This window comes from Pleurodeles waltl, chromosome 5 (genome assembly GCF_031143425.1).
Source record: "Pleurodeles waltl isolate 20211129_DDA chromosome 5, aPleWal1.hap1.20221129, whole genome shotgun sequence".
Classification (NCBI taxonomy): Eukaryota; Metazoa; Chordata; class Amphibia; order Caudata; family Salamandridae; genus Pleurodeles; species Pleurodeles waltl.
Window position 1 is genome coordinate 50,834,086 of NC_090444.1, and position 21,629 is coordinate 50,855,714.

The 21,629-nt window shown below is 47.0% G+C and overlaps 1 protein-coding gene across 6 annotated transcripts in view; it reads left to right on the plus strand.

Moving 5' to 3' along the window:
• The first annotated feature begins 639 nt into the window (after nucleotides 1–639).
• The window catches only part of LOC138297205 (WAP four-disulfide core domain protein 8-like), a 340,016-nt gene continuing 319,026 nt past the window's right edge, over nucleotides 640–21,629 (plus strand). For 2 of the 6 annotated variants that reach the window (XM_069236695.1, XM_069236692.1), the window contains exon 1: nucleotides 640–885. In XM_069236695.1, coding sequence (XP_069092796.1) covers nucleotides 762–885 — 124 coding nt within the window. In that variant the 5' untranslated portion in view covers nucleotides 640–761. Of the gene's footprint in view, nucleotides 886–1,384; nucleotides 1,430–7,430; nucleotides 7,549–21,629 lie in introns of those variants that run through there. The other 4 variants (XM_069236697.1, XM_069236694.1, XM_069236693.1 and 1 more) reach the window with 4 other exon arrangements.

Sequence of the window (21,629 nt, forward strand, 5' to 3'; positions counted from 1 at the left end):
TGTGATGTTGATGAGGGCTGGGGTAGGGAGGGTGATCAATAGGATGCTGCTCCTGGTGGAGCATTCATCCCTTTTACTTATTAACTTGTAATTTAAGAGACTTCGGCCCATATTTATGAAAAGTTTGCGCGGCCTTTGCGTCATTTTTTTATGCAAAAGTGGCACAAACACAAAATATAATTATATTTTGTACGTTTGCGCCACTTTTGCCTCAAAGAATTATACAAAACCGGCGCAAACTTTTCATAAATATAGGCCTTCATGTTAATAATACTACATCTTTTAACTACATGACTGGCAACCTTACTTTCTGCCTACAAGAGAGGTATTTTGATTTACAACAGTAAATCAAGAAATTAGAGTACAGAGCTCAAGGAGAGTCTCAGTAACATGATTGTGACAGCTCTGAGCGCTGACTTCATTTGCATTACTGCCAAGTGTAATGGAATAAACATGATTTCAAGTTCCAGGAATCGAAGTCGAAACCTGTACTGGAGCAGCATGTCCTGCAAGTACCTGGGATTCTTGGCAGGGCTGCACAGGGAAGATGTAATTGGCAGCTGTGGTGAGGGGAGAGAGATTGCCAAGAGAGGCAGCCATGTGTAAGTAATCAGAGAGGTGCTGGAATGAGAGCTCCACCTCGAGAGGGGAGGCTGCACTGGGGCTTGGAGAAGCAAAGACTAAAGAAACCGTAAGCCACAGCAACACAAACAATGAAACAATGAAGGAGCGTGGAGCAGAGCTCAATCGGAAAACCATCTATGGATCAGTCCGTGCATCTGTGCAGTCCAGGAACCATGGTAACAATCAGGGCTCGGGTCCAGGAGGTCTTCTTGGCAAGGGCGAGATTTCATCATTTTGGTACTGGAAGCGCCAAGACTGGCGGTGAGACAATGACTTAGGATTGGTGTGTGTCAGGCAGTCTTGTGCTGGAAACTGAGGTGAGGGGAGGAGCTCACTTTGCTTGCTCGGTGCCGTCCACAATATGGTCCAACCTGCTCTAGGTATCGATGCATTGTAATCCATGCGCATGTTTGAGGGCAGTACAGTAAGTGTGCATCACTGTTCTGTAATAAAGCTATTGCACATATGAGCAGTACACTGTCTTCTGTCGCATACACGCAATACCCTTACTCAGTGCTTCATTTCAGAGCTGTAATGATTTCTAGGTGCTGTAATTTTCTATTGTTATCCTATTTTATGGTATCCACTGAGAGTGCATGTCGTATTACCTTGCCTAGCACTGGCCAAATTTTGTGAACATTGTATTGTATTTAAAAGCTACAGTCCCGCCAAGATTCAGTAAAGAACTTGCAGTAATCATACCTTCCATTCCGACTTATAAAATAACACTAAAACAATCTATGCTTCATCAACTTTTGAGGTTATCCGGCAAGCCCTGGAGGGAGGCCACGGGAGGCTTGATAAGGTACTAATCAGGCAATGAATTGGGATGTTCTTTGTCGGGGGGATTGCTGGACCCTAAGAGAGTGGGGCCTGGGGCACTGCCCTCCTTTCCCATGCCTGTGAACATTGTAAACGGCCACACCCAGCACTGTAAATGACTACACGGAGACTGTGCTTACTTGCAAACACGCGTGGAACTGCGTCACCCGCAGTTCCTTCTTTATTTATACCCTCGTGCTCCGTGCCCCTCCCAGGCACGCAGAGCACGTTAGACACACAGGGAGAGCCCGCGTGGCTCTCCGTTAACTCTTTACATCCCCCCCATGTTTTACTCCACATGGGTACTGGAATTAACGAAAACTTAACCCAAAATTAACACATAACGGAATAGAGTCACTTAGTGATCGTTCTTAAGAAAACACACGTGAACAGTCCACCACAACGAAAACACTGTCCTTATGAAACAGCCGGAGATCTCCCCTCGGTATCCTATTATGATCACATGGCAACGAAACTCCAACTATGAGCACCCTATATTCCAGACGAAGTCTTTCAACTGACTACTCGGTACAGGATTGGGACGTAAATCATCTCTGTTGCTTCTTGTGCCCAAGCTTTCCTGCCCCGGGGCACAAACAGGTCGAGTTTGTTCAGTCAGCACTGGCCTCCTGACACTTTCCATCTCATTAGCCACCACTGATGACCCGCCGGGAACATCATCAAACTCTCCTTCTTCATCCGTCGGTGCCCTCCGTCCAGCTTTCTTAAAATGCGACACATTTCGTGTCACCCTTTGTCTTCCTCTTGCTGCAGTAATCATGGACCCCTTCACACCAATAACCTCCCATACCTCAGGTTCAAACGGAGTTATAAACTTTCCTCCTCCTCTCTGACATTTCACCACCACTTGGTCTCCTTCTTGAAACCCTCGATACTTTGCTCGTCGTTGGGCACTCGCCCTCTGATTAGTAGCTCGCCGTCGGTTTTGAGTGGCTTTAACATCCAACACAGGAGGTTTCCATTTAGGACCTGATGGAATACAGTCACGTGGAGATACTTTGAACATCAAAGAGGAGGGAGCATAACCAGTGGTACTATGGGGCGTTTGACGATAAGCACTCAGGAATTGGTATAGACACTGTTCGCTATCTTCCTTTTTCTCTACTCCAATTCGAAGAGCCCTGTTCAAAGTTCGCATGAACCTTTCCACGTCTCCATTTGCCTGAGGCCTGTAAGGCGTTATCTTCCGATGACGAATTGCCAAACCCTCAAGGTATAACCGAAACTCTTGGCCTTGGAATGGGGGACCATTATCCGTTCGAATTTCATCTGGCAAACCAAACAAAGCAAATGTCTTTTGTAGAACTGGCCGCACATTCTCAAACGCCGTCGACGACACCACCTCAACCACCGGGAATTTAGTATAGGAGTCGATCAGAACAGCAGTTAACCTCCCATCTGGAAAACTTCCGAAGTCCATGCTTACTTTAGCCCATGGTTTCAGAGTAGCCGGCTCGGTTATCACTGGACAATTCGGAGGTTCCACTGACGTGATGATACAGGAGTGACACCGTCCTACCATCTCATCAACCTGGCTGTCCATACCTGGGAACCATACCTTGGCACGTAATCTCGCTTTGGTTTTAGCAGCCCCTTGATGTCCTTGATGTGCCAGCTCAATCACTCTAGACCAGAGACTTTGTGGAAGTACAATCCTTCTTCCCCTTAGAACCAATCCTTCATTATCAGTAGATAGTTCATCTCGCACTTTCCATATGCTTTGCATGGCCACTTTCTGTTCAGGGCGAGACGCATGTGTTTTTTCTAGGAAATATTTCCACTTTTTGTGGCTCAATGCGTCTTTGACATGGCCCAATATGATATCTTCCTGCGTGGCACTTACAATCTCTGGTACGAGAAGGGCGTTAGGACACGCCGACTGCACGACCATGCTTACAAAGACTTCCGTACTCTCCTCATCTTGTTCTTGTTGCGCATTCGACACCTGCGAACAAGGGTGGCGAGACAAATAGTCTGCCGGATTGTTCGCCCCTGGCCGGTAAACGACAGTGAACCTATAAGGCTGAAGGAGAACGGTCCACCGCTCAATCCTCGGAGGTGCAAGACGCGGGCAACCAGCGAACAACGGAACTAAAGGTTTGTGGTCAGTCACTACTTGAAATTCGTGCCCATACAAGTACAAGTGAAAATGGCGGCATGCCCACCGGATGGCTAGAGCCTCACGCTCAATTTGCGCATACCTAGTTTCAACGGCCGACAACGCTCGGCTGGCATACGCGACCGGGACCCATTCCTGATACCTCTGTTCTTGCAAGAGGACGGCTCCAAGCCCAATGGGGCTCGCATCTACCACTACTTCGGTCTTTCTGCTGGGGTTGAAATAAGCCATAGTTGCCTTGTCTAGCAACGCCTCCTTAACATCCATGAAGGCCTGTTGTGCCTCGGGAGTCCAGTCCCAACGGTGTTGCCCTTTTGTTAGCCGCCGGAGAGGTTCAGACATGGTGGCTAGATGTGGTATAAACCTTCCGCAATACGTGGCCATCCCTAGGAAACTGCGAACCTCTGTGGAATTTTGCGGAACAGCAGCCTGACGGATAGCCTCAGCCTTCCGTGGGTCCACTTGCAGGCCTTCTTTCGAAAATACATAACCGAAGAACTCTACCGAATTTTGGTAAAAGGCACACTTCTTCTTGTGAAGCGTTAGTCCTGCTTCAGACAGCCGCTTCAACGTTGCACGGAGATGACAATGATGCTCCTCTCTCGTCTTGGAGTGTATTAGGATGTCATCACTCAAGTTGATTACTCCTGGTAATCCTGACAAGGTTTCCCTAATCGCATTTTGAAACACCTCCGCCGCAGAGGACACTCCAAAGCTCAGTCTCTTATATCTTCTCAGCCCCACATGTGTCGAAAATGTGGTAATATTCCTGCTTTCCGGGTCTAGCTCTAGCTGATGATACCCCGCATTGAGATCTAGCTTGGAGAACCACTGTGCCCCATTTAGATCTGCAATGATGTCGTCCATGGTGGGCGTGATGTGTCTCTCCCTTCGAATAGCCTTATTTGGCAGGCGCATATCAACACAGAGGCGAATCGCTCCTGGCTGCTTGGGTTTTGGCGCAATCACCAGCGGCGACATCCACGGCGTAGGCCCATCCACCTTCTCTATGACCCCTTGGTCTTCCAACAGCTGCAGCTCTTTCTCAACGACAGGTCTCAGATGAAAGGGTACCCGACGATGTCTTAATGCCACCGGAGCCACGTTGGGATCTAAGTGCAACTTGATGCGTTTTCCTTTCAACCGGCCTAACCCCTCAAATAGCTGCGGAAACTCGTTGAGAAGGCGTTCCACTTGAGTATCATACACTTGTCGTGCAAAAAATACTAGTCCCAACTCTTCTGCCGTGTGACATCCTAGCAGAGTGCCACGATCCCCCGCCACCACATAGAACTTGGTTTCTGTTGATTTGTCCCCACTGCTTACAGCCACCTGCACGGTTCCCTTGAGGGGAAGAGGGTCTCGCCCTCCATAATTGTATATCTTAGTAGCTGTCGGGGTCAGTGGCGGGGCAGGTACTAGTTTGTGGAAGAGTGTTTCATCCATGACATTGACCGACGCTCCTGTGTCAATGAGTACGGATACAAGCATGCCATTAACATGAACGTCACTCATGGGCGGCGGTCTCATTTTCCGTGTCTTACCCCCCGTGAAAGATATTACAAATATGTCCTCTTCTTCATCTTCCTCGAAGACCGGGCCACTCGCCGTCGCCTGGTCTCTCACCTCCTCCGTGTTTTTGGATACAGCTCTAACATTTGTATCCCGTCCCTTCTGCTCTCCTGGCTTATTCCTCCTAGACCTACACACTTTGGCAAAATGATTTGACTTGCCACACCGATTGCAGGACTGTCCTTTTGCCGGGCATCCCATGTTCGGCCGGTGTTCATACCCACAGCTTCCACAGGCCCTGTCACTGGGTCTGGCAGTGCTTGTCTTACGCTGCGCTGCTGGACGTGTTTGAATCGCATCCACTTGTTCCTCTTTCACCTGGACTACACGAGACGATGACGCAGCAGCTAGTGACTGACCTCTTACTGCCGCCATCGCATCCGCAAGAATCTTGCAAGAATCAGAATGTCATCGAGGGACATGCCCTGCTGTCGCAAAATCAGCTTCCTCAAAGCATTAGACCGGCACCCTTGAATGACTTGCGCTCGGATCTCCTCTTGTTGGTTGAGACCTGTGCACGAGCTCGCCAGCTTTCTCAACCTCGCGTAGAACATATCCATCGACTCGAGTTCAGTCTGCTGGGCCTGTCGCAGTTTAAACCGTTCATAATCCGAATTAAGTTCAGGGTCGAAGTGCCTGTTCAGAGCAGTTACCGCTGCGTCAAAATCAGCCTTGTCTCCTGTGTCAGGAAGCGAGTCAAAGAGCTCCTGTAGTTCATCTCCACCCATCAACAGCATTACCGACCTCCGCACTTCCCCATCCGTTTCCCTGGTTGCACGAAAGTAGTTTTCTAACCTGTTCATCCACAAGCGCCACCTGGGTGCAGCGGTAGCCGGGTCAATCAGTTGGCTAAACGGTGGTAACGAAACGATCGAGGAGTGAGCCCTGTTGTTCAACTGTGCTGGGAGCTGGGGGTTCCCTGGTGGCGGTGGAGGATTGGCATCATCTTGTGGTGGGGCGCTCATCTTTGCCCCTTCTCACTCCTGTGATGTACACGAGGTGCTGCTGTCTTTCCTTTTTTTTTCCTTCACTGTCTCTTGGTGCAGCTTCTCCCCCTTCACCCCCTTTTCTTGCACTTTTGCCTGTGTGGAGGTCTTCGTTTTCCCTTTTTTTTCCTTTAATTTATTGAGCTTTGTTTTTCCGTTTTTTTTTTTTGGCCCCCTAGCCTCGGGGAAAACGCACGTGCACCGCGCGTCGCTTCTTTCCTCTTTTTTTTTGACCCCCTAGCCTCGGGGGAAGACGCGCGTGCAGCACGCGTCGCTCCTTTCACTTTTGATGATTTTTTTCAGGCCCTCCGGCCTCGCGGGAGACACGCCGCGCGCCCGGCTGCCCTGCCGCAGCACAGCGGCGCTTAGCAGCCGCGCGCCTGGCCAGGGAAGCACGCGTCTGCTTCAGCTGCTCTCGGGCAGCGAGGGACGCCCGGGGGTGGAGTGCTGGAGCTCCACGTAGTCCTTCTCACGTGGGGGCGGGGCGCGGGGCGCGGCTCACCGTCTTTGGGCTTCCCGGTCGGGAGACCGGCTACAGTTACTCCTGCGCTCGCCGCGAGACAGTCTCGCGCCACCAGCCTCTTTCGTGGTTTTTTTTTCCTCGGCCACCGGCCCGGCACCAGGATCGCGGCAGCCGACACTGCACCGCACTCCTCCCGGTACGTTCTCTTCAGCTTAGCATCGACACGCTCCTGTCGTGAAGCATGTACATCCCGCTCGTCGCCAATGTAAACGGCCACACCCAGCACTGTAAAAGACTACACGGAGACTGTGCTTACTTGCAAACACGCGTGGAACTGCGTCACCCGCAGTTCCTTCTTTATTTATACCCTCGTGCTCCGTGCCCCTCCCGGGCACGCAGAGCACGTTAGACACACAGGGAGAGCCCGCGTGGCTCTCCGTTAACTCTTTACAAACATCACCGACCACAAGCAAGGTACTGCTTGCATGTAGATCCCAGGCTGTTTTTGCAGAACTGCTCCCAACAAGTCAGTAAACATAATTGTATACTTTGGTGATTGAGTATTCACTGACTTGTTTTCTCGTCTAAATCTGTTGAGCAACTTTAAATCAGGGATATCTGATATTGTTGTAGTCTACAAGGGGAGGAGGAGGGTGCAGTCGCTGAAGAAAACTCATTGGTTGAGGCGCATTGTCAGGAAAAAGCTGGAGGCTGTGACATGGACAGTTATTAAACCATGATTGGCTGATGCCTGTGTTCATCAGCACCAGGTTCCCCTCCTTTCCGTCTGTAATAATCCATAAATCCCAGACACAAGTGCAGCAGAGATTTAGATACCACTGTCCGTGCCATGATGGAGACTTCAGGTGCCATTTTGCTCCTTTCTGCCTTCCTTTGGCTCTGCACTGCCTTTCCAGAGGAGGAAGATGGCCCTGATGTGGGTGAGTGTGCAGTGTTAGTGACTCTCTGCATCTATTTGGATGTTCTGTTACTTTCTCTAGATTCCCAGAAATAATTATCTTGTAATCAGTCATGTGTTTGTGTGTGTGTATGTGTGTGTGTGCGATTGATGCAAAGTCATATGTCATCAATAAAATCAACAAACACGAATTGGCTCATAAAGACTGGATTCTAAAAATGTGCAAAATGTAAAGCTTGTGAATATGGGGTGAACAAAAAAGTATGAGCTGTATAACGATAAACAACAGAAAATTAAATAATGGATTACATGTGAAATAGACTACGTTTTCTATGTCCTACAATGTACTTGTATCAAAAATGATGTAGGCAGCACAACAAACAAAGCAAAACTCAGAATTCTCCAACGTATATATGCCACAAAGAGGAAAAAATGAGAGTGGAGATCACGGTGGTTTAAAATTAAGAAGAACAGAGTTTGTACTAATTACAGTTATGAGAAATGAGGCTCCTTTCGGTGACAATTTAGATGCAGAATTACATGCTCATTCATAAGACAGCAGTGCTAATATATGAAATGAAGATCTTTCTCCTTCCTTCTTGGTATTCAGGCTCATGAGATTAATGCACATAAAATAAGACGAGCCTGGTTAGAAGAACTGAGAGTAACTGATGTATTTTAATATCTTGGAACTCAAATTTGAAAAGAGATTTGACATGCATTTTACTTTTTAAATCACTTTAGTATTCTAGGACACAGATTCTGAAAGGTGGCACACAGCAGAGAACAGCAGCCAAAAAAGCAGCGCTGCGTGACAATGGATAGCGCCATACTGACACAAATATGGCACTTTCCTCCCCTCTCCCTAGTGCCTGCACTGATTTCAGCTGTCGCGCCTCACACACACACCTTTGCACCATTTTGCTAGGGTGTGTGTGTGTGTGAGTCTAGCATAGGTTTTGCTAAAAATGTGTATTTATGAGGATGCAAAGGACTAAAAAACATTTTTTTTTTAAATGTCACCACGATTCGTGGCAGACCGGTGAATTTTTTGTTTTTGTTTAAAGAGTAATCCTGAAGCCCCCATATGGGCCATTGCTTATATAATGCGGGTAGCCACTCGCCCCTTCCCAGCAAGGCCCAAGGACCACCACCTCCTATTTTAAGAGAAAGGAGTAATTCCAACTGTATATCAATCAAAATTACTTGTTCGGGATTTGCTGATTTTAGTAAAACCGGGACAGACCGGAGTTTTCTCTTATTATTTTTAGTTATTTTCTTTCGTAAGCACTGGCCATTTCTGCTGAATGGGTGTTAAGTTGTTTTCCAAGTTCACAACTTGGCCAGATCACACAGTTTAATTCAAGTGGGTGAAGCCGGGAGTAAGATGTTGGATCCAAAGCACGCGCGTCAATCCTTTGGCCACACTGAGTTTCAGGAGTCACGGGCTCAATGGTTGTTAATGTTTGCAAGTATTCCCAAACATGCCCCTCTTTAGTGATGACACCCCCTCCAGCCCCAACCGCTCCATCGCCCACCCACCGCCCACTGTACCTTCAGCAGGTGTCGGTACAGGATCTCAGGGCCTCAGCTGGAGCAGATGTTCTTGCCGGCGGAAGGCACGGATGAGGAGGACGAGGGGGCGGGCAGACGGAGGGACTGGAGGGTGGGCTGGTGCTCCCCCTTGTCAGCGCCGCTGGCCAGGGTGACCCCTTAGCCTGGGACATACCCCGATGTGTTCGCAATCTGGAAATCCTGCAGTTTACACAATTGGCGCTCAAAATGTAATACAAATACACCGACCTCTAGTGCCCCCTCCTGCCGTTTCTACAAACATCCAGGTCAGTAGCAGTTTTCACAAGTCTAAAAACCTTATAACTATGTGACCAATGAAACAGCGAGGCAAAAAAACTTCCCAGACATATCCAGTAAATAAAAGGAGCGAACCTAATAAACATCTCAGCATGACCAATAAAATGACAGAGCCCAGAATCATCTCATGCGTGACCAATAAAAGGAGCGAGCCTAAAACCCTTCCCACTTATAATCAACAAACGGGCCGAGCTTAAAAACTTTCCCACGTATAATCAACAAAAGGAGCGAACTTGAAAACTTTCACACATATAATCAAAAAAGGACGAGCCAAAAATCTTTCCCACATATAATCAACAAAAGGAGAGAACCAAAAAAATACAAATACGATCATAAAAAGGACCGAAACTTAAAACTCTCCCATCCATGAACATAAAAACTCTAAAGGGATCCCACTTAAAATCCCTCCCACACATACTCAACAAAAAGGAAGCTAGCTTAGAAACCTGTCCACGTGTGATCAAGGAAAGGCGCAAGCCAAAAGTCTATCCATTAAGAGGGACAAAACAACAAGGCCCATTTTTATACTTTTTGACACAAAACTGTGCAAACGGCTTGCGTCATTCTCAGGCGCATGCTGGGTGCCATATTTATAGAATGGCACAAGCCGGCGCAAAGTCTGGGCTAGCGCTGGAAAAAACGACGCTAGCCGGGTGGGGGTGGCGGTAGGGAAGAAGGAGGTTGTGCGTCATAAAATGCAGCTAGGCTGGATAGCGGCAAAAAAAATGCAGTTAACCAGCCTAGCGGCATTTCCAGATGCTTAACCATACAAAAAATGACTCCTGTCTTAGACAGGAGTCATGCCCACCACCCCAATGGCCATGCCCAGGGGGACAGTAGTCCCCCTGGGTATGGCCATTACACCCTGTGCAAGGCAGGGGACCCCATGTGAGTGCCCCCAATGGCATTAAAAAAAAAGTAGAAAAGAATACTTACCAAAATGTACCTGGGATGGGGTCCCCTATCCTCTGGTGTCCCTCTGGTGTGGGTGGAAGTGTCCCTGGGTCTTGGAGTGGGCACCTGTGGGCCCATTCCATAGTGTTTGACCATGGAAATGGGTCCACAGGTACCTTAACACCTGACCCAGGCATTAAATAATGATGCTAAGCAATCTTAGCATCATTATTTAGGTCCACCTCTCACCCATGTGTCATTATAGCACAGGGGCTAAACACAGCGCTAAGGGCTTAGCGCCATTTTTTGGACGGGAACGCCTACCTTGCATCTCATTGACGCAAGGTGGGTTTGTGTATCCAAACAATGATGCTAACTCTAATATTTTGACGCTAGACGGGTCTAGCGTCAAAATATAAATATGGAGTTAAGTTTGTGCTGTTTTAGCGTAAAAACAAAATGATGCTAAAACAGTGCCAACAGAGTATAAATATGCCCCCTGCAGTATTGTGTCTTGCCTGAGGCTAAAAAACCCTTCAACTGACACTGGATAGAGAGAGGGAGAGCCAAAGGTGGGAGGTGGGAGGAGAGAAGTAGAGAGGGAGAGAGAGAGGGAGGGGTTGATAGAGAAATCATTGAAATTGAGAAATTTCACTTTAACAAGGGGCCCCTTAAAAGATGGGGGCCCTGGCGGGGTTACACACTTTCCTTATATCTTAACATGTTTTTGCCAGGCATAATGTATGCAAAGTGGGCGTTCCCCCGTTAGGGGCGCCAAAAAAATGGCGCAAGGAAATCTTTGAGATTTCCTTGTGCCATTTTTACGGCACTTTGAACGCCTGCTAAAAGGGGGCTTCCATTCTTTATAATGGGATCCTATGTACTCTGCAGGAGTAGCGGCAACATGGCGCTACTCCTGCAGAGTACATCAATAACGTCATAAATAATGATGCTATTTCCCCCTACCGTGCGTCATGGTGCGCTGTATTGTAAATTCAGCGCACACATGATGGCGGTAGGGGGTGCTAAGTGGTGCAGGGAAAGTGGGGCTGCACATAAATTTGGCCAGAAGTTTCTATGCGCTAGAAAACATTCATTATTAAAAAATTCATATCTCAATTTACCCTTATCCGATTTCTATCATTTTGGTGTCATTTTAAAGATAAAAATGCTGTATTTGTATAAATTGGTGTTGGATTTTTATTGTGTTTTACTTATTCAATGTTTCGTGATTTTTAAATGCTTTATACACCTGTCTCCTAAGTTAAGCCTTGTCGTTCATTGCCAAGCCACCAAATGTTGAGCAGGGATTCATTTCTAGAGATCTGACTGGACTTATGGGGGTTAGTGGCCTATTGCTAAGTGTAGGTACTTACCTGCCCTTGCCAGTAATGCACTTTCCAACAATGCATCCCCCTGGCTGTGGGGGCGCTGCTCCCTGGGGATGCCTACTGCCTCGAAGTGATATGTTTTGGCTCGGTTTGGCTCAGCCTATAAAGCGTTGCGCCGGATCACACAGAGGAGGGGTCAGAGATCAGCGCTGCGCAATCAATTATCAGTTTAAGTGTTAATAATTTGTTCTGGAAAATATGTATTCATTTCCTTCCCCTAATCCTATGCATCAAAGTGCACACCCACACTGTGACCTTTTAGGCTCTGAGGTAGCTGCTGCCTCTGGGGAGTGTTAGTGTTAAACCAGCTGGAAGTAAGGGCCTCGAAGCGCTGCAGAAGATGTGTGGCTCAGGGCTTGTCATCTCCCGTTGTTATCAGTGCGGACAGTTGACGCAATAGCGCATCGGCTGCAACAGCAGCGTTCAGTCTCAGAATAGAATATATATATATATTTGGTGGAGCAGGTGCATATATTAGATAACAAACCCCTTCTTGCTGGAGGAATGAGGGGTGCTTCTGGACTCCAGCTGATGACCTGGCACACCAGGATAGGGGACTAAAAATGTACAGACATCACTGACACAACAGCATCATGGAACAGGGGCCCTCTCATGCCAGCACAGAAAGATCCCGGCTTCCAGTACCCGGGATATAACACCCTGTTTCATTGCATCCCTGGCTCAAGACATATAGGTTCATAACATCTCCCGATATAACACCCTGGTTCATTGCATCCCTGGCTCAGGACATCCTGGTTCATAAGATCTCTCGATATAACACCCTGGTTTATTGCATCCCTGGCTTAGGACATCCCGGTTCATATCATCTCCCGATATAACACCCTGGTTCATTTCATCCCTGGCTCTGGACATCCCGGTTCATAACATCTCTGGAGATAACAACCCGGTTCATTGCATCCCTGGCTCAGGACATCCTGGTTTATAACATCTCCCGATATAACACCCTGGTTTATTGCATCCCTGGCTTAGGACATCCCGGTTCATATCATCTCCCGATATAACACCCTGGTTCATTTCATCCCTGGCTCAGGACGTCCCGGTTCATAACATCTCTGGAGATAACAACCCGGTTCATTGCATCCCTGGCTCAGGAAATCCCGGTTCATAACATCTATGGATATAACACCCTGGTTCATTGCATCCCTGGCTCAGGACATCCCGGTTCATAACATCTCCCTATATAACACCCAGGTTCATTGCATCCCTGGCTCAGGACATCCCGGTTCATAACATCTCTGGAGATAACAACCCGGTTCATTGCATCCCTGGCTCAGGACATCCCGGTTCATAACATCTCCCGTTATAACAACCCGGTTCATTGCATCCCTGGCTCAGGACATCCCAGTTCATAACTTCTCTGGATATAACACCCTGGTTCATTGCATCCCTGGCTCAGGACATCCCGGTTCATAACTTCTCTGGATATAACACCCTGGTTCATTGCATCCCTGGCTCAGGACATCCCGGTTCATAACATCTATGGATATAACACCCTGGTTCATTGCATCCCTGGCTCAGGACATCCCAGTTCATAACATCTCTGGATATAACACCCCGGTTCATTACGCCACTGCCTCATTAATATCCCAGGGTCACAATATCCCGGTCCCAGGTCATAACATCCCGGGTGATAACATCCCGGGTCACTAAATCACAGACTCATAACAACCCGGATGATAACATCCCAGCTTATAACACCCTGGCTCATGACATCCCAGCTCATTACAACCTGGCGCATAACCAGGACCGGCTTTTGGGCGGTGCGAGCGGTGCGACCGCACCAGGCGCTGACCTCCGGGAGGCGCTGTGTTTAGCAATAACTTCAGAAAATTGCTATTTAAAAGCACCTATTGAAAAGTTCCTTGTGCGTTTAGCCTTCAAGAAACAATTGAAATGTCAGATGCCTCTTGTGATTAATGTTCCTGCTAGAGAGAGAGATGGGAGTTTTGCCTGTTGGCAGCTTTGACTCAACATAAAGTAGCAAAGAGGGTTAATAAGCCTGCTGCAAAATTTAAGAAAAGTGGTGCTGCACACAGTGCAGCGCCACTTTTCTTGCACCCCTAACGCCACCATGTGTGCATCATATCTAAAATACGATGCACCATAGCGGTAGTTAGGGGACTAGCGTCAGAAATGTTTACGCTAGTCTGCATTTTGCAGGATTAGCATAAACATTTTTGACGCTAATCTTGCAAAGCACCCAGAGGCCCATTGTAACCAATGGAAGCCTCCCTTTAATGCCTGCTCTGACTAGGTGTTAAAAGAGCCGGAAACAAATGACGCAAAGAAATCTGAAAGATTTCTTTGCATCATTTTTTGGCCTTCCTAACAGGGGGATACCCCCTTTGCATACATTATGCCTCATGCAAGCATAATGTAGCGCAGAGGGTTACAAAGTGGCGCAATGCATGCATTGCGCCCCTTTGTAAATATGGCGCAGGATTTTTGGCCTTCTAACACTACATTAGTGTAATAAATTGACACTAATGTGGTGTTAGAATGCCACTAGGGGTTCTTAAATATGCCCCTATTGCAGTGCTTAATTTGTGCTTGATGCTTCTGGTGCAGACCACCACCACATATTTTTGAGGGCCAGCGCTTATTTTTCTGCCTCAAGCATTTACTGCGAGAAAAAGACACATATGGGACAGATGGAAGAAGAGAAAAACGAAAAAGCGTCACAATGGGAAAAAGCAGAAATCCGCAAGAGTGAGCTGAAGGGGCAGAGAGAGCCTGTAAATGGATTGAAGAGGCCCGAGATGGCTTCAGGACTACGCTGCCTCTGTATTCCGTGTTCACAAATATATATTTGCAGCAGACTCGTGTTTAAGAGGAGGGCTTTGAGCACCGGCACCTTTTTATTTACAAATTAAGTGCTGCCCTATGGGGCATATTTGAAAAAATTGGCGCTGCACACAGTGCTGCACCTCTTTTCTAGTGCCCATTAGCACCCCCCCAACGCCACCATGTGTGTGTCATATTTAAAACATGGTGCACCATGGCGGTAGTTAGAGGACTAGCATCATAATTCTTTACGCTAGTCCGGCACTTTGCAGGATTAGCATAATTATTTTTTTACGCTAACCCTGCAAAGCACCCAGAGGCCCGTTGTAACCAATGGGAGTCTCCTTTTAATGCCTGATCTGAGTAGGCGTTAAAAGTGCCGGAAAACAATGAGGCAAAGAAATCTGACAGATTTCTTTGTGACATTTTTTTGACCCCCCTCACGGAGAGATGCCCCCTTTGCATACATTATGTCTGGCGCAGCCATAATGTAGCACAGAGGGTCACAAAGTGGCACAATACATGTATTACGCCTCTTTCTAAATATGGTGCAGCATTTTTGGCCTTCTAACACCACATTAGTGTAAAAAAATTACACTAATGTGGCATTAAAATGGCACTAGAGGCTCTTAAATATGCCCCTATGGCAGTGCTTAATTTGTGCTGCTAGTTTCCGGTGTGGAGCACCAGCACTTATTTTTGAGGGCCGGCTCTTATTTTTCTGCCTCAAAAATTTGCTGCACATATAGGAAAGACGGAGGAAGAGAAAAACCAAAAAGAATCACAATGGGGAAAAGCAGAAATCCGCAAGAGTGAGCTGAAGGGGCAGGGAGCGCCTGCAAATGGATTGAAGAGGCCCGAGATGGCTTCAGGATTACGCTGCCTCTGTATTCCGTGTTCACACATTTAATTGAAGCAGCCGCATGTTTAAGAGGAGGGTTTTGGGCACCGGCACCTTTTTATTTACAAATTAAGCACTGCCCTATGGGGCATATTTGAAAAAAGTGACGCTGCACAGGGCTGTGCCACTTTTTTTGTGCCCCTTAGCTCACCCCCAATGCCACCATGTGTGAGTCATATTTAAAATATGGCACACCATGGCGGTAGTTAGGGGACTAGAATTACAATTTTTCATGCTAGTCCGGCGCTTCGCAGGATTAGCAACAAAAACGCTAATCCTGCAAAGTACCCAGAGGCCCATTGTAACCAATGGAAGCCTCCTTTTGATGCCTGCTCTGAGCAGGCGTTAAAAGTGCCCAAAAAAAAATTATGCAAAGAAATCTGTCAGATTTCTTTGTTCCATTTGTTTGGCCCCCCTAATGGGGGGACGGCCCCTTTACATACATTATTTCTGGTGCCGGCATAATGTAGAGCAAAGGGTTACAAAGTGGCACAGCGTTTTTGGCCTTCTAACGCCACATTAGCCTAAATTTATTTTACAATAATGTGGTGTTAGACTGGCACTAGGAGCTCTTAAATATTCCCCTATGGGACATATGTGAAAAAAATTGCGCTGCACACAGTGCTGCACCACTTTTCTCGCGCCCCTTAGTGCTCCCCTAACGCCACCATTTGTGCACTGTATTTAAAATACCGCACCACATGGTGGTAGTTAGAGGACTAGTGTCAGAATTTTTTACGCCAGTCTAGCATTTTGCAGGATTAGCTTAAAAAATGTTGATGCTAATCCTGCAAAGCACCCAGAGGCCCATTGTAACCAACAGAAGCCTCCTTTTAATGCCTGATCTGAGCAGGCGTTAAAAGTGCAGGAAAAAAATGACGCAAAGAAACCTGTCTGATTTTTTTGTGCCATCTTTTCGCCCCCCCTAATGGGAGAATGCCACCTTTGCATACATTATGCCTGGCGCAGGCATAACGTAGCGCAAAGGGAAAGAAGGTGGTGCAATGCATGCATTGTGCCACTTTGTAAATATGGCATGGCATTTTTGGCCTTCTAACGCCACATTAGCATAAGAAAAACTACGCTAATGTGGCGTTAGAATGACTCTAGGGGCTCTTAAATATGCCCCTATATTTTAAGTGGCTAGCTGAGTGGATTAGTAAAGCCAGCCTTTACAAGTGCTTTAAAACACATGAATGTACAGTATGTGAAAGGGGAGCGATAGAGAGATGAGGGGCATATTTGCCCAGTGTAGTGAGTGAAACCGAGGAGAAGGTCATGGGGTGGGGGGGCACCACAATAAACTGTTGCACAGGACGCCACCAGTCCTAAAGCTGGCCCTGCGCATAACATCCCGGCTAATAATACCTTGGCTCATAACATCCCAGCTCATAACACCCTGGCTCATAACATCCCAGCTCATAACATCCTGGCTCATAACATCCCGGCTCATAACAACCCGGCTCATAACATCCCGGGTGGTAACATCCCACCTTACTACATCACAGGCTCAAAGCATTCCGGCAGAAGAACAACCAAGTTCTTAACATCTCTGGCTCTTAAACACCCCCTGTTCATTATCATCCCTGGCTCATTAACATCAGTGGTTCATTATCATCCCTGGCTCATTATCATCCTTGGCTCATTAACATCAGTGGCTCATTATCATCCCTGGGTCATCATCATCCCTGGCTCATTCTCATCCCTGGCTCATTAACATCAGTGGCTCATTCTCATCCCTGGCTCATTCTCATCCCTGGCTCATTAAAATCAGTGTCTCATTATTATCCCTGGCTCATTAACATCAGTGGCTTGTTAACATCAGTGGCTCACTATCATCCCTGGCTCATTAACATCAGTAGCTCATTAACATCCCAGTCACAAAAACAGTCCGGCTCAACCATAACCCAGGTAATAATACCTCGGATTATAAGAACCGCTGTTAATTACATTACTGGCTCACAACACTTTCGCTCATGAACACCCCTGGCTCAAAAAATCCCAGGCCCAGAACATACCTGGCTCATAACATCCCTGTTTTTAACATCTCATGTTATAACATCCCTGGTTATAACTCCTCAGTTCATTACTGGTTGATAACATCCTAGCTTATAACACTGGTTTATAACACCCTAGTTCATTACATCAGTGGCTGATAATGTCCCGTGTTGTAATATTTCAGGTTATAACATCCCGATTTATAACATCTCATGTTATGACATCCCAGGTTATAACTTCCCAGGGTTTCTCCCTGGTTCATCGCATCCATAACACATGACCGGTTTAAAGTATAACACCCCAGTTTTTATCATGCCTGGCTGATTCACAACCAGGAACAGTAACATCTTGGCCATATCATAACCAAGTTATAATATCTCGGCTCTAGGCCTCCTGGCTCTGAACAACCTGGCTCATAACATCCTGGCTCATAACACCCCGGCTCATAACATCCTGGCTCATAACAACCTGACTCATAAGAACCTGGTTCATAACTTCCTGGCTCATAACATCCTGACTCATAACACACTGGCTCATAACAACCCGGCTCATAACACACTGGCTCATAACAACCCGGCTAATAACTCCCCGGCTCATAACAACCCTGGCTCATAACACACTGGCTCATAACAACCCGGCTAATAACATCCCGGCTCATAACACCCCAGCTCATAACACCCTGGCTCATAATAAACCAGCTCATAACATTCCGGCTCATAACACCCTGGCAATAACAACCCGGCTCATAACAACCCAGCACATAACACCCCAGCTCATAAGAACCTGCCTCATAACATCCCAGCTCATAACACTCTGGCTCATAACATCCCGGCTCATAACACCCTTGGTCATAACAACGCGGGTCATAACAACCCGGCACATAACACCCCAGCTCATAAGAACCTGGCTCATAAGAACCCGGCTCATAATATCCTGGCTCATAACAGCCTGGCTCATAACAACCCGCTCATAACTGACCCGACTCATAACATCCCGGCTCATAACATCCTGGGTCCTAACATCCCGGCTCAAAATAACCTGGCTCATAAGAACCTGGCTTATAAGAACCTGGCTCATAACATCCCAGCTCATAACAACCTGGCTCATAAGAACCTGGCTCAATAACACACCGGGTCATAACATGCCTGTATTATTAACATACCGTTTCATTGATACTACAACTCATTAACTGTTCATTAACTTTATCACATATTAGCATTCCGGCTACAAATATCCCATATTATTATTAATGTTATTTTCTTGTTGATATTTTTATTATTGTTGTTGTTATAATATCACAAAGTGCACAACTGTATTTCACACTGTAAATATTAGTAAGGGAGGTGTTCCCCTCGCACTGTGGAGTTAACGGGACACCTTGGTTTCCTGTCCTCTCTAAATTACATGATGGCCCCCACTGAGCAGTGAAATAAGCCCTGTATATTTCTGAGGTGGGGTGAAGGGGTTGAAGCTGGCCACAGCCATTAACCCCTTCGTTGCCAGGCCTTTTCCTCCTCCTGTGCCAAGACTTATTTTGGCTATTTGAGATAGTTTGCACTTAGATCCCAATAAGGTTCAGATAAAGGCAGTAACATTTCCTGAGGCTCAAGTAATAATGTGCACTTGGTTGGGAGCATCTGCTTCCAAAAACAACTTTTAAACTAATATGGAAGCAGCAGGGGTGTACTTTTTCAAAACAAGGTGGCTGATTATGTTTAAGAAGTGATGACAATCTGAAATCAAAAAGCCTTATTTTTCATGATTTTGATATGTCTAGTCAGGTCTGAATGAAATAGGTGATAGTTTGAGTAGAAACTTGGGAGAACCTGGAACTTACTTTTCCTGCCTGTTTTTTCAAATTCAGGGCAATTAAACCAGAGCTCATTCACTAATTGTAAAAAAAAAAGCAGGAGATGTAGCCTAGTGGCTGGACTTTCTCACTTCCTGCACTGGAGTAAAAATGTGTGGTTCTGGCAAATAACTTGTGACCGGAGTTACAATTCACGATCACAACCCTTGTAATTCACAAAATCACAAGGTGTGCAATTGCTGAAGAGGGTTTTGAAACGTATAAAACTAAAAAAAAATATTTTTACCAGTCAGAAATGATTTTCCACTCATGGCAAACCACATCTAGAAGAGTGTGTGAAAGGGGGATCCTTCTCCAATTTGAAAGACACATTGGGGTGTATCAATGTGTTATTACTGCAACTGACACCATTCATCAGATAAGGGCGCTGCAAAGGGGTAGGTGTCTTATTCAGCTTCCCCTTCCTTTCTGAATCAGGTCCAACCATGTTAAAGAAGAACCTATCCCTTCAATGGACACCAGCTGCTTTAAAAAAAGATCTTTCCTGTTTTGAAAAGCAGATATAAGGACAATGGTATTTTGTTCCTTGCCGTCTATCATCCCTGCATTTGCACAGATATACAGGGAATCAAACATGACAATCTATATAATTAATATTCATTAGGCAGGTCATTTTGTGACCCCCTACAATTCACCAATTTGTAATGCAACTCGTTAGTATATAGGCTGCATCCCATTACATACTCACACCCAAAGTGATGCCCTCTGGGTTACACTCAGCACTCTATTTTTTTTATTATATGCCTGAACATACATGTGTACTTAGAGATTTTTATTCAGTGTCTTCGGAGTACGGAGGTGTTGATTTTAGAAATTTTGCTGGTTATGCTGCTGTTTGTTTGTGGCAGAGGGGATACAGTTCTTTGGCGGGCAGGGGTACTGAGAACAAGGTGCTGTGTTGATAAAGATAAAGGGGTGCGTGGACGGACAAGTGCACTCTTTTAATAAAGGCTGTGAGGGCTGGCCTGTCAAGAAGAGGGGGGTCTGACTGCCAGTGATCGGTTGGAGTTGGGTGAGAGTCAGACACCGGGCTGAAGCAGATAATGTTGAACTGAAGGCCAACGACCCTGGGTTGATGAGCAGAGAGTTCAGGGGGAGAAGGACTGGATGACGATGCAGAGCAGGGGTTTATGATGGGGGGCAATCTAATGATCGGCAGATCCTTCAGGAGAGGGCGTTAGACCCAGGGTTTATGACCACAACTCAGGAAGATTGGAAAAGAAGGGGTTCAGATGGGGGGGGGCAACTGGGAGAGTGGTGCTGGTACAGGAGGTGGTGGAAGATGATGTAGCTGGGGTGGTGGGTCCATCACCACCAGGGATCTTCCATCAGAGGAAGAATCAGAGTCAGTAGTATCAGCTCCTGCCTCCCCCGTGGTGCTCCCCTCGCCTTCCAACCCACGGGTCCCCTCAGCACTGGTGATCTCTGCCTCCTGGGACCCCACTCGCCGGTGCCCCTACTCCTTCACCTGATGATGCTGATGCACACAAAGACAGGATGAGAAAAGGAGAGAGGGTGGTGGAGAAAGAAAGGGAGCACAGTGTCAATTTCAGCAAAAACAGCACATATGACATACACATCACAATGACTCACTGGGACTGTGCATTATGAACCACAATACCAAACCATTGCCCGGTAACAACAGCAGAAATGAACTCAAATACTACCAACTACACACCTACTGTGACTCACTAAGCCATTTCTGCCATGGTATGCCAGCTACTTGCCCAGAAAAAATGCACATACCACTCTATATTGCTAAGCAGGACTCTACAAGATTAGCTAAACAGGTAAAGCCTGTGGTAAAGCCACTGACTAGAACCGTGCATCCATACAACATAGAAAGGCCTCAAGAAAGAATTCCACACAGTGTGTACTCACCCCCTTGTGGCTGCTGTGCTGCCCTCAACCGACCATCCAACTCCGGATTGGCCACCACCAGTATGCGGGCCATTAGTGGGGTCAGGCTTCGACAGGCATCCCTCCCTCATTAGGAGGACATCCCCAGCTGGGCCTCCGCGGTCATCCGGGCCCAGCGCCACAGATCCTTCCTTCTCTTTCTGCAGTTGGTGCTCCGCCGGATATGTACCCCCAGGGTCTGCACGTCCTTGGCGATGGCACACCATACCCTTTCTTCTGATGGGCGCTGACCTGCATAGGAAACATAGAGGAAAGGACACCATGAACTCCACACTACATTCTGTTACAGCAATGGCCTACATACTGCACAGATCCCACATAAACCTCACACATTACTCGTACGTCTACGTACACATTACATGCAGCAAAAATACACTCACCAAATGACACACTGCCTGCACACACATACATCTACATACAGCCAGGTCGCATCCAAAGTATACAAAAGGGCT